General features: G+C 41.6%; 1 protein-coding gene and 1 long non-coding RNA gene across 2 annotated transcripts; one reads left to right on the forward strand and one right to left on the reverse strand.

Annotated features, from left to right (window-relative positions):
- Positions 1-231: 231 nt before the first annotated feature.
- Cct8 (chaperonin containing TCP1 subunit 8) lies at positions 232-10657 on the reverse strand. Its single transcript, XM_052741079.1, has 15 exons — positions 10525-10657; positions 9051-9141; positions 8381-8460; positions 6270-6419; positions 5375-5555; positions 5208-5269; positions 4033-4170; positions 3111-3289; positions 2497-2563; positions 2338-2425; positions 2140-2255; positions 1736-1807; positions 1491-1655; positions 1097-1216; positions 232-569 (listed from the first exon to the last, which is right to left on the reverse strand). The coding sequence occupies exons 1-15, from the start codon at positions 10582-10584 to the stop codon at positions 492-494; spliced, it is 1647 nt and encodes a 548-aa protein (XP_052597039.1). The 5' UTR covers positions 10585-10657; the 3' UTR covers positions 232-491.
- A 156-nt stretch (positions 10658-10813) lies between these two features.
- On the forward strand, positions 10814-26482 carry LOC128112215 (uncharacterized). Its single transcript, XR_008218912.1, has 2 exons — positions 10814-11054; positions 11338-26482. It is a non-coding gene; the product is annotated as an uncharacterized LOC128112215 (long non-coding RNA).
- The last annotated feature ends 925 nt before the right edge of the window (positions 26483-27407 follow it).

Raw genomic sequence — 27407 nt, forward strand, 5'->3', positions numbered from 1 at the left:
GCAATCTCATAGCTGTGCTGTGGACTAAGTGCTATCTCCATATGCCAGCAAAATCTTGTCAAGTCAGCCAGTATGTGGTGGAAAGGCTTTCGAAGCTGTGGGTTGGGGGGAACAACTTTGGAAATCTAGTCATTTCTTAAAAAAAAAAATGTTTTCAGCCTCTTTTGGTCTCCAGTTAACAACCATTTAAACTATCACTCCCCTGTAGAAAGCAACTCCCAACAACATAGATACATGGTATGGTGCTTATAGCAATTTATTTTCAAAAGCAGACCAGGTAAACAAAACAGTCATGTAAGTGACTTTCCCTGCTTACAGTTTGTGTTTAAAAAGGTTGACACAAGCAGCAATTGACCAGAGAGGTTAACAGTAACACATTTATTTTACTACCCAGCAGAGTACAAACACAAATACTTAATTTAAGAAAACTAAGAAAAGATCAGGGAAGTTCCACTCTACAAATAAAACTCTTCACCTACAAGAAAAGTCGCTCAGTCATTTTGGTCATCATCCCAGTCTTTCTTTCCACTTGGAGGTTTGGGCCCACCAGCTGGTTTTGCCATGATGATCTGAACAACAAAAACCCAAGTTAAGTACAATAAACTCAAGGTTTTCAGTGAAGACCATTTCCTGCCAACAATGCCATTGTTAGAATTCCCATTCTATTTATCTACTATGAAAGCCTACTATTAAGCCCCATGCAAATTTCCACGTGTCCCACTGCCTCTTGTCACTCTCCATACAACTTCTGTTGAACCTGAAAGTTTTAGCTAGACTGTCCTGTTTAGCCAGTGCTGAGTCTCTCTGGGATTTGCCTGCTTCTGACATTGCAGGCCAAGCAGTGAGGTTACAGATGCACCACTCACTGCACCTGACTATGACCTTCTTACTTAGGTCCTCATGCTTGCAGGGCAAGCTTTCCTATCTGAGCGAGCTGTCTCCCTAACCTGAAAACCTACTCATTTTTGAGACAAGGTCTTGCTCTGTAGAGCAGGCTGGCTTGGAACTCAGAGCTGCTTGCCTTTGCCTCCAAGTGCTGAGATTAAAGGAGTGAAAACCCCACTTTTTAAAGATTCAATTGTCATTTTTCACTCACCTGATCCACTCTAAGCACAGTGACTGCAGCATTAGTGGCCAATTTAATAGCCCAGTATTTTCCTAAGTAAGTATCTAAAATATTGGCTTCTAACATATCCTTTACAGCCGGAACTTCAGCCTGTCAACACAAAGCTATGTTAATTTCTTGCATGTGAAAATGTTTATACTCAACATGAAAAACTTTAAAAAATACTATAAAAAACACTATAAAGTATTTTATACAGCCTCACCCCAAAGCTGTCAATAAAACTAAAATTTCCTCTATCAGATAAACTTAAAAATTCATAAATTACTTGTAAAACCAAACAGCTATTTTGCAACAATTCCTTTTTACACATGCTACTTGTATGTTCAGACTATACAGTCACAAAAATTAAACTTTTAACAAATACCTCAATATCCAATCCCACATTTTTGTTTCCTTCTTGGTGCACTGCATAAAGTTTAGAGATAACTTCATTGGCTTTCACACCAGAATTTTCTGCCAGTGCCCGTGGAATAGCTTCAAATGCTTCAGCAAACTTCTTAATAGCATACTGTTCAAGTCCAGGACATGTCTAAAACAAAATGTGTTTATCAATGCATTTTATTAGAAAAGAAATAGACAAAAAGACAGTTTTTGAAGAAAAAGTTATACCTCTCCATATGATGTGATTTGTTTGGCCAATTCAATTTCTGTGGCTCCACCTCCAGGTACAAGACGCTTATCCTATAAAAAAGTAAAACACTAAAATGGAGTATTTCTTCAGTTTTTATAGTCCACTACTCAAAATTTAAGTATACACTAAGTGAAATCAAGTGACTTGTCAAAACAATACTAGGAACCCCTAAATACAGCACTGATAGTGCTTAAGCGATGGGAGGCAGTCCACACTCAGGAATAGTTTTGTCTGCTGCTTTCACTACTGGACAATTAGTTTTTGAAGGTAACATATTCATTAGCAACCGCTGTGTTAAATTATACATCTTGATGTTCTCATGTTTGAGTCTGCCAACTGTGTTTTCAAGAAATCACAAATTTCTGAAACTGCAAATACTGACCCTTGTGAGAACTTTGAAAGTATTAACTCCATCATCTACTGCCCTTTCTATATCATCCATCAGATTATCTGTAGAGCCTCGAAGAACTATAGTAGAAATGGCACCATCTTCTTTTTCTGCCAATAAATAATTTGTAGATTAGATAAAAGAAAACACACCCCATAATTGTACAAATCATACCTTACCATTATTACATACCATGCTTAAAAACAACCACCTGTGTGTCTCCAACTTCTGAGAGGTAAACACTGTCACAATGTCCCATTTCTTCAAGAACAGGAGGAGTCTACAAGAAAATGATCCTTGTAGTAAAAATTCAAATGTGTTCACTTATCTTTTGTTTTCCAAAATACATACCAATCTAGGAAGAGCTGTAGCACCAACTGTTTTACAGAGTCTTCTGAGATCCCATTTTGAGTTCAGCCTTCAAAAGGAAAAAAAACAGGAATTTTAATTCAATCATATTAACATAAAATGCAGAGAATAGCAAAAATAAACTGCACGCCTTTAATTCTGTAAGTCAGGAGACAGGCAGCTCTCTTTGACTTCAAGGTCAGCCAGGGCTGTCTCAACAAAAACACCAGTAAGAAATATTGCTTTACTGTATTCTAACTGAACATATCTGTACTGCACCAAGTTAGGAAGCCAAGATACTGATTACCAACTTTGTGAATGTAACAAACCATCGAGCAATGCCACATCTGAAGTGTATGGCAGCTAAGGATATGAAAGCTGGGGCCAGTGTAACTGCACATCTTTAACCTCAGCATTGGGAAGAGAGGCAGGGGGAACTGAATTTACAGAGTTCCAGGCTAGCCAGGGCTACACAGTAAGAACCTGTCTCAGATGAAGTAAGTAAACATTTACAGCATTACTTAGTAACCCTAATTTCCCCCTATCTTCAAAATTTATATAATTTGCTTAGCATTTCTCCAAGAATTTTTAGTATCATTTACAGATATAGCTCTTACCTCACCAACATGATATTGTACTTGTTAGCATAATGGAGAGCCATGTCTGCCACTTTGCCACCTGTCACTATGACATTTGCACCAGTGGCAGCAATAGCTTTCACTTGTGCATCCATAAGATTTTCTTCTCCCTTACTAAAGTTCATCAGTTCTTCAGCAGTCTTTATCAGCACTGTTCCCTGCAAAACAATCACGCTCTCTCTTTAAAACCATTTCATGATTTTGGTGTTACTAAACTGTAAGATAATGTTTTACCTGGCAATTTAAAGACCTGGGAGAAAATGTAAAAACCAATGCTTTATTATAAAACAAAATACATAACATGTATTAAATTTAGATCCTTAGCTTGTTCCTGTACTTCCTTATCACAAAGCAAATGCATTTGTGCTGTGACAGGCACACTGATGCAAAGTTAAAGATAACACTGCTCCTTTAGAAATGGCAGGCAGATATGTATCTTTTTTTCAAATACTGATTAGTATCACCAAAACAATTTATCCTCAAATTTTCCTTGAAACACTGACTACACAACTCTTCTCCCCTCATTCCTGCAAAAATCAACAACTTGAATCTGCCAAGAATGTTTGGCACAAATCCAGCTACTTATGAATCCAAAACATGTAGTTTTAAAGACTAATTTAAAATTTTCACATTATTAGCATTTTAATAAAAGAATGTCAACATTCATAAAAAGTGGTTTCACCAAGAACATACAAGATGCTCAGTATTAACACTGTTTAAATATGAAGAACTCTATGTATGAACACAAATACTGCCACCACACAGTGCTTCTAGTTTAGTATTTGGTAGCTGAAGCACATATTCATGCTCTGAAAAAAATTAATTCTACAATTTTCAGTTTATTATTACTGGCTTCAGAGCTAATGCCACCTCAACCCAAACGTACTTTTCAATCACATACCTTAGTCTCTGTTATCATGCCATCAAATGGACAAGAGTACACCGCTATTTTTGCATCTTTGACAGACGTTACATCACCTTCGGTTTCCTTCTTAAAAACCATGCCATGCAATACTGAAGATGAATAGATACCAGAGCCCTAAGGAGTCAAACACTGAAACTGTCACTGGAGTCAAGTTTTAAACTAAAGCAGCACACTAAGGCTAACAGGATCAGATGGTGGGCATAAACAAACAATTCTTCTCAAGGTTGGAAGCACTACAGAATAAGCCACTATTATGGAGGGAAGGCACTTCAGGGTATTGGGAAAAATCACCAAGCACTTGGCACTAATGTACCAGGTGGAATTGCTACTACAAACAGAATAGAAAAACAAGATTTTATCAAAGGTGAACCATCTCTCCAGCCCCTATGACAGTATTCCAATCCCTAAGAATCAGGGGGAAATGATGACTTCACAGGAAAATAACACATTCTAATAGGTAGCAACATAATTTATTAACACCAAATGATATAAAAGGATGCCTTAAAACAGAGGTTCTTAACCTGTGGGTCACAACTCTTTTGGGAGCTACATATCAGATAGCCCGCATAGCAGATATTTACATTATGATTCATAACAGTAGCAAAATTAAACCTATGAAGTAGCAACAAAATAATTTTAAGGTTGGAGGTCACCACAACATGAGGAACTGTATTAAAGGGTCGTGGCATTAGGAAGACTGAGAACCTCTGCCTTAAAAAGATAGTAAAGTAAGTACAAAGTCTGTAACAGGGTAAAACTTAGGGGTACAGAGATGGCTCAGTGGTTAAGAGCACTGGTTGCTCTTCCAAAGGACCCAGATTTGATTACTAAAACCCACAGGGTAGCTCAAAACCATCTGTAACTCCAGTCCCAGAGGGATCTGATGCCCTCTTCTGGCCTCCATGGGAATTGCATGCATGTACACAGACAAAAGGCTGGCAAGAGACTTGCACATTAAAAAAAAAAAAAAGAGCAAAACAATTTTGGAGTAGGGGAATAGGCAAAATGGGATCTTGGACTGGCAATGCAGCTCCACTGTAGAGTGCTTCCCCGGCATGTGCAAAGCTCTGGATTCAATCCCTAGTACTGCAAAAACAACAACCCCCTTCTAAGACCTATTTGGATAATGGTAATGCATTTTTGAAACTTACCAGAATCTTACACACTCTGATATTATCAACATTGAAATTGCCAGAATCAGGAAAAATAGACACTGTCAAGAAAATGAAACGTATTTTTTTTAGACAACAAAGAAGATAGCTCAGTCACAATTAAAGATAATGTATTTTGGATTTTTTCGTTTACTGGTATAACTTACCACATGCCTGAGCAATAAGCTTGGCCAGAAATGCTTCATTGCCATACTGCTTACTCATTACAGAGGTTCGAAGCAGAGATGACACTTCATCAACATCTCGAAGGTTCTTTGCAGAACAACATACCAAATCCGGAAGAATCTCATGGGCTTTTTTGCAAGCTATTTCATAGCCTGATATTACCTAAACCGTGAAGAAAAATAGTTTAACAGACATAATTTTATGTTGATAATACCCATATTCATTGGGTTACCAGAGTAAGTCACCATAAAATGGCAAGATGACAACACAAATTTCAAACCTTATTCTACCACTTACAGGTTATAGGACCTTGGGCAAGATTTTCTATCTCTTTCTTCATATGAAATAGAACTGAGTTTAAGAAGGCTTAGCAATAGGATTCTTCTGAGGACAAAAATTACACATGTGAAGCATATGGCCATGTCTAAGCACACTGGAAGCTACTCAATGTTAGCTATTACTAGTGGATTTCAAGTTTATTTTAAAAGTATTCATTTGTATATGGTAAATGTACACACATGGGAAAAGTGTGAAGTATGTGTACAGTGTATGCCTATATAAATATCCAGATGTATACAAGCATGGTGGCTGGAAGGAGATTTCAGGTGTCCTGCTCTCTCCCTGACATAATCCCTTTAGACAGACTCTCAATCTGAAGTTAAGCAGCCGATCAGCAAGTTCCAGTGATGTTTCTGTCTCCGTCCCTCCCACAATGCTGGGATTACAGGCATCCCTGAGCAATACATGGGTTCTAGGGATTTGAACTCAGGTCCTTGTGCTTGCCCTTGAGTGCTTTTACCCTAGTCCTGAACCTTAAATTTTAAGTGGCAACACACAAGTAATCAACTCTAATTAAAGTATAAAGTGAATACTTGCCTCTGATACTGACAGACCAATCCTTAGAAGTTCTTCGGCTAGTTCCAGAAGAGCTCCAGCAAATACCAGAACAAAGTTGGTGCCATCTCCAACCTCTTGCTCTTGCATATGAGAGGCCATCACAATCATTTTTGCAGCAGGATGTTGTACCTGATATAAAGGGATTATCGAGTGAAAACATTTTATACTTAGAGGAACATAAAGTCATTCATTTCCATTTCTTAATAGACTAACTTCCCTGGAGGGCAGGTAAATGCCACCCTATCAGTTACAACTGTTGCCTATCAGCCCAAATGAAAACAATTTTAAAGCACAGCTGACAATCATCCATTACATACAGTTCCACAAGCCTAGCACATTTATACCTAAATTAGAAAAGAAAGTATTTCCACCTATTAAACTCAGCAATTTTGAGCAGTCTTTAGAAGAGAAGCTGGGTGTGATGGCACACACTTTTCAACTGTCATCTTCTCATCCACCTGGCATAAAACTCTAGGATCATCTCTGACTCCCATCCCTCCTCCATGTTATGTCTAACACAATGTCCCGCCAATTCTCTCCATGTGTTGACTTTCTAATGTTTAAATAAAAATACTTAGCTGGGCATGGTGGCAAACACCTTTAATCTCAGCACTCGGGAGGCAGAGGCAGGCAGATCTCTGAGTTTGAGGCCAGTCTGGTCCAGGACAGCCAGGACTACACAGAGAAACCCTGTCTCAAAAACGTCTTTGGAAGAACTAAGACAGACATCACTCAACTTAGATTAAGAATCTCAGCATCACATATTTTTAAACATGCTCTTGTTTAAAAATCAAAAGAAACATAAAACAACTTTTTTTTTTTTTTTGGCGACAGAGTACATGCAGCTCATTCTGTACCTGAGGATGACTTTGCCTCCCCCACCCCACCCCCCCTTTTTTTTTGAGACAGTTTCTCTGTGTAGCCCTGGCTGTCCTGGAACTCCCTGAGATCCACCTGCCTCTCCTGAATGCTAGGATCAAAGGCCTCCACATCCTCAGTGCCAGCACACTCAGATTATACAGTGTTGGGAATCAAACCCTGGCCAGACACCCTACTAAAATGCATCCCCAAGTCTGAAAGTACATTTTAAAAAGCATCAAAATTCTCACGTTCTTAGGAGTTAATTAATATTAGATACGCTTCAATTTAAATTTGTAATAATGGGAACTGAACCTGGGGCTTTGTGCTTGCTAGGCAAGTGCTGTATCACTGAGCTATATCCCTAGTCCACTTTTAGATCTTTACAGAACAAGGAGTATCGCCAACTCTAAGAAGGTTTATTTTTATTTTTTAATTATGTGTCTGTGTGTGGCTCTGTGTGAATGCAGGTGCCTGGAGCCTGAAAGTGTATTAGATCCCTCAGAGCTGTGGTTACACGTGGTTGTGAGCTGCCTGATGTGGGTGCTGGCAACTGAGCAGTATGCACTCTTAACCGTCAAGTCATCTCTCCAGTTCTACTCAATACTTTTTTAATTCCTGAGAATGCTAACATAGCCTAACCTAAACAATTACCACGAAAAATTCCTCCACAAATATTCTGTAAAGTTAACTTCTCCTTAGCGTATCATTCTTTAAGATGTTAAAGGAATGTTAATTTTTCTCATTTTCTTTAAAACAGATTTAAGTTCTCATCTAATACTTTTAAATAAAGCTATGCTTTTGGAAAATTTCCCAAGTCTGAGTATGTACTCATAAAACTACAAGGTTTACTAGGATGAGAAACGGGTGTCAAACATCTCTTTTATCCCTCCCTGCTTTAAGTATCTGTTCTACAGACTCTTCAACATCAAACCTGCTGCAAAAGAAAGCAAAATTCCAACGGGTTCTTAAACAAAGCATCAATATTTCATGAGAAACTTTGCATTAGTATCAGTCTACAGAATGAAGACTTAGTCATAGCAATACTCCACAAGCCCTCCATAAAATAACAACAAGGACAGTTTTCTGAGTAGCCACAATGGTGCACTGTTTTGGTCACTTACAAATCCTCACAATAAGCTCGAGGAAGCAGCAGCCCTCTATCACCTAATGAAGTAAGGCTTCATCTATGTTAGAACTGTTTTTTTGGGGGTGGTTTTGGAAAAACTTACCTCTAGCTCTCTTAAAATAGTCGCCGCATCATTTGTCACGAAGAGCTTCTCCAGGCGATTGATGACCATTTTATTCATTCCTCAAAACACAGTTGCAATGAAAAAAAAAATCCATCATTATTTAGATATTCTCCTAAGTAACCCAGGAAAAACATGGCTCAGAAGTTGTACTGATGAACCCTACGCACACAGTATCTGTATTTTCAGAACTACCACACAGCCCACAGGCTTTCCCTGACTAAACATCCACATGCTTAGCATGTAGAAAGCGCTCAATAAATAGGAATTAACACATACAAAATTAATATACTTAGAACCACATTTGGTCTCATGCTTAATCCTCTAGTCTGTATCTAATTCAACTTGTGGTTAAAGGTAAGAGTTTCCTTAAACTCTCAATTTTGGAAACTGCTCAGCCTTTTCCATTATAAACAGCTATGTCAATAGTGAAAGTACTATAATACTCCTATCATGTAATAGGATAACAGTATCATTTTTTGATTTTTCTAGAAAGCTGAATTTCTGATTGACAGTTAGAAGCACACCAGTGCTATCAACTACAAAACCTGCAAGAACTACCCTGTGCATTTAACACCTTCAGGATAAACATGTGACAGGAGCTAACACAAGTACACCACCATGTCTTTTATAGCCTGAATTTGGCCATTACCATTTGGTCCATATGCTGTACGAGTAGTTTGAGCAAGCTCCTTGCAAGCTTGTATATTTCTATACACAGCCTCTTCTAATCCTGAAAAATGCTGCAAAAGAAAACATCTGCTTAAATCGGATCATGAAGTACTTTCAAACACAGGATATCTCTGTTCATCATGTTTCTAATAAAGTCCCAGGATCAAACAAGCATTTAGCACATGGAATCTGGAGTCCAAACAGCCTCAAGTTTCCCCCTAACTTAGTACAAGGCCCAGGTAACTAACACTTGCTACTTGACAAATTGTTTAGAAACATCTACTGAAGAACTATTTTTCCCTCCCACTCTTACCCAGGGATTGAACCCAAAAAATCAATCTACCATGAAGCTACAATCCAAGCCAATCAGTACTAGCTTTTAATTCGAAATTCTTTTTGGGGACTTACAGGTTGTCTTCAAGTCCTCTCAGTACCAATTTACATAACGTTACCTCAGTTAAAATACCAGTCTCTGAGTGAGACAAATGCTTTACATGTACCATTTTCTCAATCTAAGTGAGGGAGGTAGACCCAAATGGGAAGCTATGATACCCCACCATGCCGCAAAGGGAATCACCAATATCATTTTCCAGAACTCACCAACTTACATTACATTCTGACATCCATTTCGTGTGCCCAAGTTACCACCAAAATGCTCTCTAAAACTGTTAAGGGTCCTCGATTTCCCCTAAGACCTTAAATTCAATTCACTTATCTATTTGTACAAGTCTCAGTAATATGGAAAACAAGACGAAATTATCTGGCAGCTTATATATCTCTCGGCAAATGACTCCACAGGCAGCGTGATACTTTATCAAAAAAAAAAAAAATCACTTCTGAAATCAGGTTCAAGAGGGAACACTATTTTATCTGGGCTGCGGCCTCACTTATCTATCCTGTGGGCTACAATGTGGAATAGTCGGAATTCGAATATATTAACATCTTTTGGCCCAGTCTCCTGAATTCAGAAAAGATAAAGAAGACATGACTCGGAGAGGTCGGTTTTCGGTATAAAACCTAAGTTGGGATCAGGTACCTATGGAGGGAGTCATGTCTCTCACTGGGAAGGAAGCAATCAAGAGCAGGCCCAGTGGCTGCGAGGCCGGGCCGGGCTCCTGTCCCCGGGGCCGTACGCCCACCAACCGGCTTCGCGGTCCATCAACTGCACCGCCAGCTCCCGTTAAGGGCGGGGCCCCTGAGCGCCATGCCACGGCTCCAGGCGTGCAGGGCTGGGATGCGAACCCGCCGCCTTGTCCCGGCCCGACTTGGGGTCCACCCCGATCGGGGAGGTCACAGGCGTGCCCACGGGACCCAGCGGCCAGGCACGCAGCGCACACCTCCCTTTCCAGAACCTTCTCTTTCCCGGATCGCGGCGCGGCCTCGCGCCCGCAGCCCTTCCGCGGGCGCCGCAAGCGCAGGCCCCGCTCTGCGGCCGCATCCTCTCTGTCACCTACTTTTGCTCCATCCTTGAGCATCTGGGCAAAGCCCGGGGCCTTGGGGACGTGGAGCGCCATGGCCAGCCCGCAGTCCACCGCTCACGCGCTCGGGGGAAGCGAGGTGCGCGCACAGCCTGCTGGGAACGCGGCCTTGCGTCGTCCCTACCTCCGGTCGCCCCGCCCCTTGACGCACCAGCTCTCCTGAAGTACCGCGAGAACGAGAGTGGGGCGACCGCTAGAGTGACTCCGGCAGCCAGACCCAAGCTGCAGATCCCCGATCAGGTCGAACGATGAGGCCGAGCGCCGAGCGCGCGCACCCCGCGCGTGCGCCACAGTCCCCTTGTTCTAAGCAAACTGTGGTCTGGACGTTTGGCTTGTGGCAATGTCTGAGGCGGACATCCTACTTCTTAACCTTCGTTTGCGCTGAATCCTGCAGATCCAGCAGGACAGGCTTGCCTTGTCCTTTTCCTCTCCAAGCGAACCTGCCCTCCGTCCCTGCAAACTACCATTATGTGTTGGGCACCGTAGGAAGCACCGAAGGCTTGAAGGTGATAATTAAAAGGGTAACAAGGATTGCAACATGTGGGTGCCCATGTGTAGGCACGTCTATGTGGTTTGCTTAAGGGTAGTTATCTTCGTTATTGGTCACACTTACAAATGAATATTATCTCCCTTTTATAGATGGGAAATTGACGTTCACTTTTTTAGTGATATGCTCTGGGTCACCAAGCCAAACAAATATTAAAGTGAGGACTTCCACCCTGGCTGGCTGATTGCGGAGTGTGCATATTTAAGCACTTTGTATGCTTTGTTTGTTTGTTTTTTTCCAAGGCGGTGGTGGCGCCTTTAATCCCAGCACCCGGGAGTCAGAGAACCGGATCTCAGTTCAAGGCCTGCCTGGTCTACAGAGTGAGTTCCAGGACAGCCAACGCTACACAGAGAAACCCTGTCTCGGAAGAAAAAAAAAAATAGTTTTCACAGAAAAAGTAAAACAGTCTTATGGTGAAAAATACAGAAAATGCAGACAATTTGAAACGTTTTTGTGAGTCTTCTGGACATGTAGAAATTAAGGTTTTCTTTAAATTGGGACAGATTCATTGTGCCTTTGACATAATTGCAGCTTTTTCTAAATGCAATTACTATCAATTGCAGTTTTTTCTAATAAGCATTTAAAATATGTAATCATGAAAATAATAATTTCTTGCCATCTAACATGACATGGTAAGTGAACCATCTATATTGGAAGACATTGCAAGAAATTGGTGGTTCTCAAAGTTTGGTTTAGACACCTCTGAGGTTCTCCAAGACTCTTTGAGGGTCCATTAGGCTGAAAGTATTTTCATACTAATACAGAGGTGTCTCCTCTCTTCTTGTGGAGACTTCTGAAGCCAACTCGCTGTTCAGTATTTCACAGTATGAATGAGAACAGCATAAGGCAAGTTGTCTTCCATTAAGCCACATATAAAATATTTGGAAAAAATTGTGACTGTCACTCTTCAAAGAAGTTATTTTCAATAACATTATGTTAGCCTGCAATGTTCACTGTTACATTTTTAAATTAATGGTTAGTAGTTTATCTGATTTATAATGCTAACAACCATTGATAAATACAATAAACAAAAGATCATTGATGGGCTCTCTATTTTAAAGCATATATAGGGGTCCTATGACTGCAGAGTAGATGAGACCTGGACGGGAGGACAGTCCAAGATTTTCTCATGGATTAGCTAACAAAATTAAAACTCATATATCAGAGAATATCATTTATGAGCATTTATGACACAAAAGCAAAAGGGGATTTAAAATGACACCTGATTCGTTAAAAGTGATGATGAGGAATTAAATCTTGGCAAAATTTAATGACTAGATCATGAAAAACCAAACTTGGGTTCAAGATAACTGATGAATTTTCATTAAAAGTTTATAATAAAAATTGACCTTGCATTAATTGTAACAAACAGTAAATGGGAAGATTTACAATCAATTTAAATCTACTGTATGTTATTTTGTCAAGGAATTAGATTTTAATTGCCAATGCTTCTTTTTAAATGAAGATTTGTTAATTCTGTGTAATTTGGGTGAAACTGTATTTATAATTACAGAGTCAAGATACCAAGGGGAGAATTTCTGCTGGGTTTAAGTCGGACATGTGTCATCCAGACAGGAAAACAAACACAAACCGTTAGGTGTGACTCCAGCCCAGGTCCTAGCCCCTGCTTGTTACACTGGTATCTTTTCCTGCTTGGTTTTACTCTGTGTCGTCTAGCCACGGTAGTCAAAAGAGCTCACTCTGTTTTCTTCATTCCTTGTTTCATTCTTTCAGCAGGGCTCTGTGGAGGCCTCCAGGATATGTGATATTACAGTGGTTCTAATGTGTAAAGCCCGAGAGGCCAGTTGTCCCTGATGTCTTTACTTAGCAAATCTTTCCCTCTCCTTTGGCTGAGTTAACGCCACATAAGTTAGCATAACATTTTCCTCGACAAGCCTTAGACTAGTCCCTAAATGTTCCTGGTTATCATTCTGATGGCTTCTGCCTGTCTTCATCACATGTCACATAGTTGAAATAGCAAAGCAATAGCAAAAATCTTTCTCAACCAGAAGGTAAGCACTGCATGAACTGAACTTACAGTTGGATATTGAATGGAATAAGAGCTTCATGTCTAATTACCAGGTGGACTACTGTGCAGCAAATGGAAATCGAAATGTTAGTATCCTAAAATTCACACGCTGAGATCCTAACCACCACCAAGGTGAAACCTTTGGGTAGGTAATTGGTTCATAAGAGAAAACCCTTTGGTTTTGTCACCTTTATAAAATACACTTAAGGGAACTTGTTGCCCTTCCGTCGTGTGATGGCACCTAAGAATCAGAAGGTGATTCTGTACCTGTCCACACTTGGATCTTGGGTTTCTCAGCCCCCAAGACTGAGGAATGAAATTCTGTCATTTGTGAGCTACCCGGGGTGGTATTTTGTTATAGCAAACTAGTACAGGGAAGATGTGGTCTCTATTCTCATCTACTTATCACTCAGGTAAACAGACGACAGAACACAGCAGGAAACTTGCCCAGTTTATAAAAGACCCAGGAAATCAAGGTTTCTGCGATCAAAATCCAAGAGCCTCATGCCATTAACACAGTGGTTCTCAACCTGAGGGTCGCAACCCCTTTGGGGATTGCATATTAGATATTTACAGTAAGATTCATGACAGTAGCAAAATGACAGCTAAGAAGTAGCCGTGAAAATAGTTTTGGGGTGGGGACCACCACGACATGAGGAACTGTATTAAAGGGTTGCAGCCTTAAGGAGGTTAAGAACTGCCCTATTAACAACTGAAAATCCAGCCTCCAGCCTTCAGGAACAAACTAACAGTCTTGGAATACAGGGCTTTTGGCTCCCTCTGCCCCATTCAGGAAGGATACAACTATGGACTTGGGTAAGTATAAGCCAACTCAAGATCGATAAGCACTGGTTCACTGTTTACTTTTTCCTTGCTCTTTTTTGTTTGCTTCGATTATTATTTTTATTTATTTAAGAGACAGGGTCTAGGGCTGAAGAGATGGCTCAGTGGTTAAGAGTAAATACTATTTTTTGTTTTGTTTTGTTTTGTTTTTTGAGACAGGGTTTCTCTGTGCAGCTTTGGAACCTGTCCTGGAACTCACTCTGTAGACCAGGCTGGCCCAGAACTCACAGAGATCTGCCTGCCTCTGCCTCCAGAGTGATGGGATTAAAGGAGGGCACCACTGTGCCCGGCTCACTTTTATTTCTTAATATACCTGTAATCCATCCTCCCCATCCTTGGCCAGTCTCTGTGGCTTGGGGATGAGGTTGGGAGGACAGTGAGCTACAGATTAACATGTCCTGAGAGGTTGTCTTCTGGACCAAGCAACGGCTATCTTGGGGAGTTCACTTGTGTCCCCAGCAGGAATGGTTGACCCTTTATACACCCAAGAGTAGAGGCCTAGAGTAGGGCATGAGATTCTCTTGTACCCAGCTGCTCCCTACCTGCTGGCAATGCTGCACATGACCTGGGCAAGGCAAGGGAAGAATAGAGCAAGGGCTCCGTCTGTGTGCCTTCTTCCCTGCTGGGCAAGGCTTTCCAGGGGGGCTGGTTGGGGGAGGAGTGTCCACACCCCTGTAAGTAACCCCTCACCTTGGCTCTGTAAGGAAGCCTAATAAACTCATTGGTTCCTCAGAGTGAACTTGGGTAGAATCTTGCCTCCATTTGTCACTGGGACCTTGGGAGGAGGAGTAGATGTTGCTCTCTGTCTCCCCAGGGAAGAGATTTTAGCCTCACCATTTCATTGGCTTAGTTTCTGTCAAGCACACAGGTCATAAGGCCAGTCCAAAGTCAAGTCTTAAAGGACTGTCCTGGTTAAAGAGAAAACACTTGATTCCTGTTTTACTTTTTGAGACAGGGTTTGTCTTGGTTACTTTTCCATTGCTGTGAAGAGACAGCATGACCCAGGCAGCTTATAGGAGGAAGAATTTATTGGGGCTTAAAATTTCAGAGGGTGAGTCCGTGACCATTGTGATGGGGAACACGGTAACAGGCAGGTAGACAGACAGGCAGGCATGGAGCAGTACTGGAGCAGTAGCTGAGAGTTTGTGTTGGGAGCTGGAGAGATGGCTCATAGATGGCTGCTCTTCCAGAAATCCTGAGTTCAATTCCCAGCAACCACATGGTGGCTCACAACCATCTACAATGGGATCAGACGCCCTCCTCTTCTCTCTGAGGCTCTCTACTCTCATGCAGGCACTACACCCAAGTAGAGCTCTTATATACATAAATAAATAAATCTTAAAAAAAAAAAAGAGAGAGAGAGTTTATGTTGGATCCACAAGCAAGAGCAGAGAGAAAGACCAGGAATGGTGTGGGCTTTTGAAACCTCAGAGTCCACCCCCAATGGCACAGCTCCAACAGGACCACACCTAATCCTGCTCAAGCAGTTCTACCAACTGGAGACCAAATGTTCAAATCTATGAGCCTATGGGGGCCGTTCTCATTCAAACTACCGCAGGGCTTCATGTAACCCAGCCTGACTTCAAACTCCCTGTGTGGCCGAAAATGACCTTTAACTCCTGATTGTCTGGCCTCTGCCTCCCAAGTGCCGGGACTACAAGTGTGCATCTAGCACCAGGACACTTTGATAATCAGATTATGATGCAGTTAACCAAATGTGCCGGCTCTTTGAGGTCAAGATTTCCCACAGCGAAAGGAATAATGCTGAAAGAAAGGGACCAGGGGACCTGAAATTCAAGTCTCATGATACCTCTTCCCAAGCTACCTCTAAGATGGAAACCAGATGTCTTTAAATTCTGTTACCAAAGGAAAGAGTGGGGCAAGAAGACACACACCTCATTAAAACGTTGAGGCGACAAGAAACTGCCTGGTGGCAGAGGTGAGAGAGATGGCTGAAGAGCATCTCTTCGCAGGCCTCTATCCTGTGCTCTTGTAGGATCATACAGCATTCTCCTGAGACTCACATTAGCATGGCTTCGTGGGTCCACGTAAGGACACCCTCACTTCAGAGCAGAACCATTTCTTTGCAGTTTAGTGGTGAGTCTTGGCCACACTGAGGAACATTTTGCCATGCCAAGTCTTTGGGATGCTTTCCTGTCTTGTTCATTCTTCTGAAGCACTATTTCTCGAGCTTCATACTACATGACATCTTATCCTCTTTGGCTGCTCAGTTGTTTCCCAACTCTTTCGTTGCCTTTTTTTTCATTTGTTTGTTTGTTTTGTTTTTCGAGACAGGGTTTTTCTATGTAACCCTGGCTGTACTGGAATTCACTCTGTTGACCAGGCTGGTCTCAAACTCAGAAATCCACCTACCTCTGCCTCTCAAGTGCTGGGATCAAGGGTGTGCACCACCACCACCTGGACTTGTTTCCCAGCTCTTAAAGAATTCTGGCTGCTAAAACATTGCCAAGGATCAAGGGTAATAATATGTTAGATAAAACAAAGCTGAATTTGTTTTTACTGCAGCCATTGAGAACCTATCATTAGAGATGTTTTGGTTACCTTTCCATTTCTATGATAAAACACATGAGATGATCAGCATAAAGAGAGGAAATACTTATTTTGGCTCATGGTTTCAAGAAATTTCAGCCCATGGTCAGCTGGTTCCATTGTCCTGGGGCCTGTCTCAGGACATCATGGTTGGGCAGTTTTGTTGATAAAACAGGGCCTTGCAGAGTAGGGAAGGGATCTGCAGTCAGCTGGTCAGTGGTCTGGCTGGAGATGACAAGTGAGGAGGTCTCTACTGGGACTGTTCAGCTCTGCCTCACAGTGTCTTATGCGTGAGCACGCTTTGGGGGCTTGTTCTAAAGGAAACTGAAGATTCCAAGGGAGAAGAGGAAATGTGCAACTCACCTGGACAAATTTGCTGCTGTCTCCTTAGTCAAAGTAGGCCAGCTGATCAGACCCTGAATTACTATAAGAGGGGAGAATCAAAGAGTATAGATAGAAGGAAATAGGAATGTTGAGGACAGTAATTCAGTCAGTTACCATAGCTACATAACCCCAATCAGCCTTTCTGCTAAGAAATTTCAAGCATTATCTTTAATTTGTCTTCAGTAATTCCATTCAGCAAGCCATCACAGGAAATATTGTAAGCCATTGACCTTGTAGGATTTTCAATAAATCAGCAAATAAAGATGCCCTTTTGGTGTTTTACTGAACTTCTTTTTTCAGTCACAGTGGGTGAGACCTATGTTGAAAAAAATACTCCACAAAATGAAATATGGTCATTATTTTAAAAAAGAAATTTAAAAAATTATTGTATTATTTTGTGTGTATGAATGTTTGCCTGCATGTGTGTCTGTGCATCGTGAGTGTGCAGTGCCCACAGAGGCCAGAAGGGGGCGTCAGATCCCCTGTAACTGGAGTTACAGATGGCTGTGAGCTGCCACCAGGGTCCTCTGAAAGAGCAGCAGTTGTTCTTAACCCCTGAGTCATCTCTCCATCCCCTAGTATAGTCATGTTTACATGAATGAACGTGTGTGTTATCAAGTGTATGTGTAGGTGGGTACCTGTGCCTGTGTGCACACTATCACTCTCTCCCATATTCCTTTGAGGCAGGGTTCTCCCTGAACCTGGAACTTGTATGCTGTAAGCTGACCCGGCAGTCAGCAGACTTCAGGAACCCTCTTGTCTCTATCCCTGTCCGTGCAGGGTTACAGATGTGGATCCAGCTGGGTGCTGGGTGCTAGGGTCAGAGCTCTGGTCCTCAGGCTTACATTTTCCTAGCCCAGTGCAGTCACTATTGGTGGGCTGTATTGTCTTTTTTCTACCTTTATGTTCCGGGATGAATCTAGAACATTTTGGAGGGTACCCTATCAGCCATTCCTAAAGGTACTTGTTTGTTCGCCTTTGTTCATGTCTCAATGTTCTCTACCCTAGTTTGTTGCATGGAATATCCATACTCTGGATTTGAACTTGGTAACACATCTTTTAAGCATCCTTCCTCCACTCCCTGTTAGAAGTCTACTTGCAGCTGGGCAGTGGTGGCAAACGCTTTTAATCCCAGCACTTGGGAGGCAGAGGCAGGCAGATCTCTGTGAGTTTGAGGCCAGCCTGGGCTACAGAGAGAGTTCCAGGAAAGGCGCAGTTACACAGAGAAACCCAGTCTGGAAGAAAAAACAAACAAACAAACAAAAACCAGAAGTCTACTTGCAGAAGTCTGTGTTAAAAATGAAATTTTCTGGATGCCGTGTGCTGACATCTTATTTGGTGATAAATTTGTAACTTTACCTTTGGGTCAAACCAGGCATCAAAGGTCTTGTTCTTTGGAGAATTAAATTTGATAAATTGTTCTTCTAAAAATAATTTTTTTATGTGTATGGGCATTTTGCTGGCATTTTTGTCTATGCCCTACGTATTTGCAGCATTCATGGAGGCTAGAAGAGGACATTTGGTCCTCTGGAGCTGGAGTTACAAATAGTTGTCAGTGGCCATATGGGTGCTTGTGAAGTGAACCCAGGTTCTCTGCAAGAGCAACATATGCTCTTAACTGCTGAGCCGTTTCTCCAGGCCACAAATTGCCTTGTTTTCTATCATATCTTTTTTCTTTTTTGTTTGTTTTTGTTTTTCAAAATATGGTTTCTCTGTGTAGCCTTAGCTGTCCTAGAACTAACTCTGTAGACCAGGCTGGCCTCTAACTCACAGAGGTCCACCTGCCTCTGCCTCTTCCACCCGAGTGCTGGGATTAAAGGCGTGTGCCACCACCACCTGGCCTATCACATCTTACAATATGCAAAATGAAGAGAAACAGTAAAGAGTCTGGAGAGATTGCTCAGTCCAAGGAAGCTTGAGGGTTGAGATTCATCTCCCAAACAGGCCACGTATATATGAATGTGACCTCAGTGTTGAGGACATGAAGACAGTGAATCCCTGGGGTTTGCTGCTTAATTGTCAAGTTCTAGGGCAGTGAGAGACCCTATCTCAAAAAACGAGATGGACAGCTCCTGAGGAATTGTACCAAAGGTTGACACACACACACACACACACACACACACACACACACACACACACACGCACGCACAAGCAAGCACACGCAACTGAAAAAAGAAAAGTGGACCATTGTCTTTTCTGTATGCCTGGTTTTGTGATTGTAGATCATTTTATTACATGGCATCTTTCTTACATAATCTATAGGAAAATGTGTTTCGTCATTCAACCATTGTATTTAATGCTATGGTCTCCATGAGCCTTAAACTACCTTTTTGTTTTAGAGCTGAGGGTAGCCCACTTTTGCCATCTCTAGGGCTTTGACGCAACATTTCTTTGTATTCTTCTGAACATTTGTTCTTAGTTTCTTGCTTTTCCATCTTTTTTTGCCTCAGCTATCTCAGTTTAAAAACAATCTAGCCAGGCACAGTGATACATGCCTATAATATTAGCACTGGAAGGATATGGCAGGACTGTCATGAGTTCAAGGCCAGCCTAGGCTGCATGCTAAGTCCCAGACCAACCTGGCAGAGTGAAATCCTATGTGGTGTTTTGAATGCTAATGGTGCCCATAGGTTTGGGAAGGATTAGGAGGTCTGGCCTTGGAGGAGGTGTGTCACTGGGGGTGGGCTTTGTGGTTATAAAATGCTCATGCTATTCCTGATATGCTCTCTCTCCTGTCTCCTATGTGTGGATCAAGATGTGAGCTCTTAGCTATTCCTGCCGCCATATTCCTGCTCTGAGCTTTGTCCCGCCATCATGGACTGTAACCCTCTGAAAGTGAAAGAGCAAGGAAATTCTTTTATAAGTTGCCTTGGTCATGTTGTTTTGTCACAGCAATAGAGAAGTAACTAAGACACCCTTTCTCAAAAATAACAAAAACCAAGCATCTTGACTGATTTTGTTATAAGCTAGATTAGATCTTTGGTGGATTTCAATGGGATATTTGCTGTGGGATGTTTTATATGGCAAATGTGTTGTTCTGATTGGTTAGTAAATAAAACACTGATTGGCCAGTAGTCAGGCAGGAGGAAGTATAGGCGGGACAAGGAGGAGAAGAATTCTGGGAAGTGGAAGGCTGGGTCAGAGACACTGCCAGCCGCCGCCATGACTAGCAGCATATGAAGATGCTGGTAAGCCACGAGCCACGTGGCAAGGTATAGATTTATAGAAATGGATTAATTTAAGATATAAGAACAGTTAGCAAGAATCCTGCCACGGCCATACAGTTTGTAAGCAATATAAGTCTCTGTGTTTACTTGGTTGGGTCTGAGTAGCTGTGGGACTGGTGGGTGTCAGAGATTTGTCCTGACTGTGGGCCAGGCAGGAAAACTCTAGCTACAAATGGCGCCCAATGTGGGGCAAGAGTTTCCACCTAAAACCTGAGTGTAAAAAGATTCTAAAACGGAGCTAAAAACAGTTCTTAGTTGTCTCATTCAAGTAGCAGCAGCCTGCGTGTTTGAGCTACTATCTACTATGGCGGGTTCCTGGCATGCGCGCTCGACCTGCAGTATGGCAGGAATGAGGCCTCTGCAAGTGACACATTAAGCTGCATGGTGGATTTAGCCTTTGCTAGTACAAAACAAAAAAGAGGTTTCTGGGCTACACGCTGCTTTGATAGAAGCATAGACCCACTATTTCTGAGAATTGATGGCTCCCAGAGCTGGCGGAAAATGTACCACCGCCATGTTGGGAAGCTGAAGTGGGAGAAGGCAGCAGCCACAACGCCATTTCAGTCTTAGAATTCTGCAGTTTAAAGCAATAGATTCACAATAAGACAGATTCAGATGTAATAGTTTACAATGTGTGTAAAATATATGTAGGCTTAAAAGAGACAAAAAAGGTGATATATACAGTTATAAAAACAAATACATAGTTTTAAAAAATAAAGTCGTTAACGAGACAGTAAAATTAATATAAAAAATAAGCCACGTAAAGATGAATATTACACAGAGAATCTGGATTGTGTTGTCTTTGGGATTTTTAACTGCAGCACAACATTTGATTGTAAAAGATGTTGAGTTAAACCAATATGTATATTTTAAAGATACCTTGACTTCAAAATTTGGATCTAAGGATATGTTGCTTTGGAAAGCAGGCTCTGCTTTTGTTTCCACAGAAAGCAAGAGGCTATGTATTTGTTTCAGATTAAGATACTTCAGGTTTGACCAGCCAAGACCCCCTGAAAGGTCTCCGATGACACCATGGCCCAGATGATCCAACATCCAGAATGGTTTCAAGGCAACTGGCTCAGACAATACAGCCTCATGGACTACTCCATAATCCTAAAATTTTCTTTATGTCCTCATAAGATACAGCACCCCCCTCCAGCAGAAAGTAGTAAGAGAAGCTACACCCAAATTCCCAAATTATATGTAATTTTACTAGGTTAAGGTTAAAACCTTTCTTTTTGAAAAAAAGAAACGGGGAAGTGCTGTGGGATGTTTTACATGGCAAATGTGTTGTTCTGATTGGTTAGTAAATAAAACACTGATTGGCCAGTAGTCAGGCAGGAGGAAGTATAGGCGGGACAAGGAGGAGAAAAATTCTGGGAAGTGGAAGGCTGGGTCAGAGACACTGCCAGCCGCCGCCATGACTAGCAGCATATGAAGATGCCGGTAAGCCATGAGCCATGTGGCAAGGTATAGATTTATAGAAATGGATTAATTTAAGATATAAGAACAGTTAGCAAGAATCCTGCCACGGCCATACAGTTTGTAAGCAATATAAGTCTCTGTGTTTACTTGGTTGGGTCTGAGTAGCTGTGGGACTGGTGGGTGTCAGAGATTTGTCCTGACTGTGGGCCAGGCAGGAAAACTCTAGCTACAGATATTCATATTTTCAAAGTTACTAGTATATACGTTTACAGATGATTTAAAAATTAGAATCTTCATTTCAGAACTTTAAAATTTTAATATAGGACGAATTAACTATTTGGTTTTTTTAAAATTAATTCCATTTATTTATTCTCTCTCTCTCTCTCTCTCTCTCTCTCTCTCTCTCTCTCTCTCTCTCTCTCTCTCTGTATGTGTGTGTGTGTGAACTTGAGGGAGTTGATTCTAACTTTGACCGTATGGGTCCCAGGGATTGAACTCCGGCCATCAAGCTTGGCTGGAAGTACCTTTACCTGATGAGCCATCTCACCAGCCGAAAATTTACAGTTTGTTGCTTGAACTAAGAAACACAACTACACTGTGAGTACTATAATGCCAAAGTATAAAACTTGAGAGGGTCTTACATTTTTACATATAGATGTCATTAAAGTCACTCTAGAATTTCCCTACTCACTAGTTGGTAAGCTAGCTCTTGATTCATTTCCTTCCTCCCTCCGTCCTTTCCTCACTGCTAGAGAGCAAACCCAGGCCTTTGTACATGCTGAATAAGTGCTCTCTATCATCATTGAGCTACAGCCAGCGCTTGGGTTTTGAAGACAGGGTCATAGTATGTAGCTTAAACTCATCTCTAACATGTGATTCTCCTGCCTCAACTTCCCAAATGCTGGGATCGTAGGCCTATGTCCCATGTCCAGCTGGTCCATAGTTTCTTGTAGGTACTTAGCCCATGAGACAGTACTTATTTTTGTGAGTGGATTGGTGAGGATGCTTGATGGTTCAAATGCTTATCAGCCATTGTCATTCTCACTTGTCCTATTAATGTTTTGGCTATTTTTATTGCAGTGATCGCCACTAGGGTTTTCAGTGGAGTCAGTCATTAGTCTCAGGGAGTAAAATTAAGAAAGGATCCATGTGTCTATTTATGTAGCAGTCTGCTAGAGCAATTACATTTTCTCATTGCTATGTGGCAGCCCACTTCCTGTTTCTTAACAGATCCTCACTCTTCTGACCGCATGTCCAGCTGTATCACGGAGGAGACTATTAAGTCACACTAGCAGTTTCTGTGCAGATGGAGGGTAATGGCTACCAAAATTACCTTCCCAAAGATAGTCATCTCTTTAACACTGTTACACAATGATGACATAGGAAAATGAAGTCTAACAATTAGAAGTGAACTTGGCGAGAAGAAAAGAATATTTATGTAAGTGAGAAAGGAGAGGTACAACGATATATATTTAGAAGGTCTAATCACAATCACTTAAGATGACACTCAACTTTGTCAAAAAATCCCAACAGAAAAGAAAAGAAAAAAAAAGCGAATAAGGAAAATGTCTTTCTCTAAGCCCATATACTTCGTTCACACCTGCAATATGGAATAAATCATTGGCCCTTCACCAAAGCCTTTTGGATCAAGAATTGTCGTAAAATACTTTTAATTTCCATAAGCCTTGAGTGTCCTTCCTCACACAGAACAAATGAGAACAGATATGAGCATGCATAAACTAAGAAGAGTCAGATTTATTGATAGTAGCAAGAAATGACAGGTAGTGATTGATACTCAGACAAGGACTTGTCATATGTACAGAAGACCCCAGAGCTAGAGCACCTAATTGAGGCCATAACTAAGAACTTAACTGAAGTGTGAACCTAATTAGTCCTAGCAATAAAAAGCAGGAGTCAGATACTAGGGTAATAACCTGAAAGATCAGAGAAGCAGAGGAGCGGCCACCAGTGACCTCTTACCTCTCCAGATCCTCCAACCGAAAAGGGGTGAGATCCTGACTCTGACCCACCTCATCACTTCCTGTCTCTGCCTCCTGAGTGCTGAGATTAAAGGTGTGAGCCACCACTGCTCAGCTTCTGTGGTTGACTAGTGGCTAGCTCAGCCCTCTGATCTCCAGGCAAACTTTATTTTTCAGGACACAAACAAAATATCACACAGCACCAGTTAGTGGAGCCATTGCATTTAAGTCACTTCGAGTGATTGTCTATGACTATCCGAGCACCCAGGTAGTTTCTTGAATTGCACCTGTAAAAGCTCTTTCGGAAGAGGCAGCTGGCTTTACAGTGTACTCACCTAACCTCCTCATGCTGCTTCCCCAAATTGTCAACTGTAATCTTGTTTTTGGTAACAGAGTAGGAAAAATGTAGAAGATCCTGGGAAGACATGAACCTGTACTGTCTCTCAGCTAACAACTGCTGGCAACCCTGGGCGATTGAGGGAGGTCATAGCCTATTTGTTAAGGTGCTGATTGAAACACTGGGACACCGGTTCCTTCCCTTAATATAAAACCAATTTTGAGCCAAGTCATTTAAGACCTTTTGAAAACTGACTCTAAAATAGCATGTGATATCCTGAGGAAAAAAATAAACCATGATTTAGTAAACTAGGTGATCCATGGGGAAAGGGCAGCTTTATATGGTTTTCTTACAGAGAGAGAAGGCGTGGTAGATAAAGTGAGGCCAGAAAAAACAAAACAACAAAACAAAAAAAACACCTTGCCACAGCCACATGATTTCCAGCTTGAAATGGGCATTTCCATGTCTGCAGCCCAGTGAGTGGGTAGAAGGATCCTCACTGAGCTTATAAAATGGATAGTCTACAACCAACAATGCTCTTAGGGGCATGATGGTGTCATTTCTTTTTTCTTTTTAAGAAATGTTTATTGATATTAGTTATGTGTATATGTGTGTGTTTGTGCACATGTGAATTAGGTACTCTTAGAGGCCAGAAGAGGGTGTCAGATCCACTGGAGCTGTAGTTAGAGGTGGTTGTAAATTGCCATATTCAGGTGCTAGGAATGAACCCTGGTTCTCTGAATAAGCAACAATCACTCTTAGCTATTAAGCCATGGTATCTTTTTTTTTTTTCTTTTCTATTGAGACAGGGACATGCTATATAGACTTAGCTGGCCTGGATCTCCCTGTATAGAACAGGTTGGCCTTGAACTCATGGAGACCTACCTACTTTGGCCTCCAAAGTACTGGGATTAAGGGCATGTGTCACCATGCCCAGCGAGATGATCTCATTTCTCGATGAACATACTATTATGAGTGCTCCTTCAGAGTCATTTTGCCACAGGCAAATTACTGTTTCACTGAAGTGATGGACAGAGCTGGCCTTCAGTGTCAGTGATGATAATGGCGATGGTGAAAATGAAAATGACGGTAAGATACGTAGTAAAGCATGCTCACAGTAATTTGGCCATATGGTAATGAGCAGTTGACGCCTATCTGCTCCCCAGCCTCTGTTCTCACTTCATTTATCTTGTAATAACTGGATCCTGAATTTTATAGAAGAATTACTGCTTTTGAATTTCATGGTACACAGTTCAGGGTTTCATCGTGTAATGGTGCCTACAGTATAACATCACTAAATGCCAAGTGCTTTTGTGCTGAGAGCTTTGTGAAAGTTACTTCGTTTGATCTTCAAAAGCACATTGACAAAAGCTTTCAACGCATTCCCATTTTACTTAAAATAAAGCCAAAGCTCTGTATGAGGGTTTGTAGGGCCCAGCACGAGCCATGCCTGCCTTCTTCTGTACCATGCTCTCCAGTCTCCCCACCACAGCTGTGTGTACCTCATAGCCTCGGAATGTGCCACTCTCAAACTCATTCCCTCCATAGGGCTCTTCCCTGGCTTCCCTTTGTCCAGACTGTCCTTCTCTCAGACCTTACCATAGATGACTCTTTCCTGTTATTCAGGTGCTGGGTCAAATCTCACCTCAGAGCCACAGAGAATTTCTTTGAAAACTGTCTAAAAAAAATGTCATTAATCTCCCTCATATCACCTTGTTTTATTTTCATTCTAACACCTAACATGTCATCCTTAGAATCTGCAGGCATGGGCCCTGGGGTCTCTCTACAGAGACCCAAAGTTATGGATGTTCAGGCCCTTATAGTTGACAGTACAGTGTTTGCTGTAACACCAATCATCTTGTACCCTCTATATCATCTTTATTACTGATAGTTGCTAATGTCATGTGAATGGTTGTCCTATGGATTGTTTAGGAAAGTCTGTACATGTTTTCTCCAGATGCAACTTAAAAAATAGTTTCTGTCTGTAATTGGTTGGACTCACAAATGGGAAATTCATAGATGTGGAAGGACAATTGTAAACCAGCAAATTTTCCCTCTTTTCAAAAAATTTTTATCTTTATATTTATTTATTTATTTATTTATTTATTTATTTATTTATTTATTTATTTATTTATTTATATGTGTGTGTATGTGTGTGTGCACACATGCATGTGCACATACGCATTCAGCACAGTGTGCATGTAGAGGTCAGATGATAATATTCGGGAGTCAGTTCTCTTCCACCTTATGTGGGTTCTCTGGGTTGAATTTAGAAGATCAGGATGTAGCTGAGGATGACTTTGAGTTTCTAATCCTTATGCCTCCACGTTCTGAAAGCTAGAATTACATGCATATTACCACACTAGGCTTTTGCCTCCTGGGCCACCTCATCAGAACTGCCAGTAAAATTTCATATTTCTTAAAAACACTCTGCCATGGACTGACTTGCTCCTGTAGCCATGCCTTTCCCATCCTGATGGACTGATATCTCCTGAAATCATGAACCAAAATAAATCCCCCCTCCTCTAAAACAGAAACAACAGATCTTTTTATTCCTACCAGTTGGAATTCAATCTTATTGGTAATTTGAATAAAATCTTTCCTTTATTACAGTGTTTTCTTTCTTTTTTATTCCTTGTGTGTGGGGGGTCCTCTTTCCCTCTCGGCCTGTTGGTCACCAGGTCAAGAGGGCAAGAGGCAGTAACTGTGACAGAAGGCTTTGTAGCAGCCCATGAGCACGAAGGAGGACAGCCCTTCAGGACACAGACTTCGGTGAATCAGCTCACATTTATTTGAGAGTATAAGTAATATATAGGATTGGGGAGCCTGGGGACAAACCCTAATTTGCATTAAGTGGCATGCTCCTATCACAAGGCTTTGTATGTGGCAGTAGGGTCCTATCAAAATGACTAGAGCACTTGCCTAGTTACCATCAGGAGAAGAGCCTTTGCAGAGAACTGTGTCAAGTGTCACCCTTGAGATAAGTCAGGCATCCTGGGCCTAGAGACATCCTCCAGTTAAGGCTAGGTAGAGAGCAGGAAGCTTTGCTGGGGAGGGAGGGAAGGAGTGTCCATCTTGCTGAGCTTAGAGATGGCTGCCAGGCTATGGTAGACTGCGACCTCTACCAGCCAGCAATGTCTTCCAACAATTCTCTCCTGTCTCCACTTCCTTCCTCCCTCTGTCCCTCCCTCCCCCTTTCTCTTTCTGTTTCTCACTCTAGTTCTTTTTTTTTTTTTTTTTTTAGAATAGTGACTAAGACATGGCAAATATTTAACAACAAATCTGAAGTTTTGAGGAACACTCACCAAGAGAGAGGGGACAAGAAACCTGCAATATGTAAAGTTTAGAGATAAAAACTTAAATTTAGATCTCTCTCTCTCTCTCTCTCTCTCTCTCTCTCTCTCTCTCTCCCCCCCCCCCCCCCCCCCCCCCCGTGTGTGTGTGTGTGTGTGTGTGAAGTCTCACTGTGTAGTCAAGGCTGGCCTCAAATAGAAGATGCTTCTTACTCAGACTCCCAAATGCTTGGATTGCAAGTGTG

This window comes from Peromyscus californicus, unplaced genomic scaffold, assembly GCF_007827085.1.
Source record: "Peromyscus californicus insignis strain IS unplaced genomic scaffold, ASM782708v3 Scaffold_16__1_contigs__length_79575227, whole genome shotgun sequence".
In the NCBI taxonomy this organism is placed as follows: domain Eukaryota; kingdom Metazoa; phylum Chordata; class Mammalia; order Rodentia; family Cricetidae; genus Peromyscus; species Peromyscus californicus.

What these genes read in the sequence shown, in the direction of transcription:
- Cct8 (XM_052741079.1), bottom strand. Translation starts at nt 10,584, where the DNA reads ATGGCGCTCCACGTCCCCAAGGCCCCGGGCTTTGCCCAGATGCTCAAG. An exon ending in CTATTTTAAGAGAGCTAGAG is followed by an intron (nt 6,420 to 8,380) that starts GTAAGTTTTTCC and finishes CCTTTATATCAG; the next exon opens with GTACAACATCCTGCTGCAAA. An exon ending in TACAATATCATGTTGGTGAG is followed by an intron (nt 2,564 to 3,110) that starts GTAAGAGCTATA and finishes TTCCTTTTGAAG; the next exon opens with GCTGAACTCAAAATGGGATC.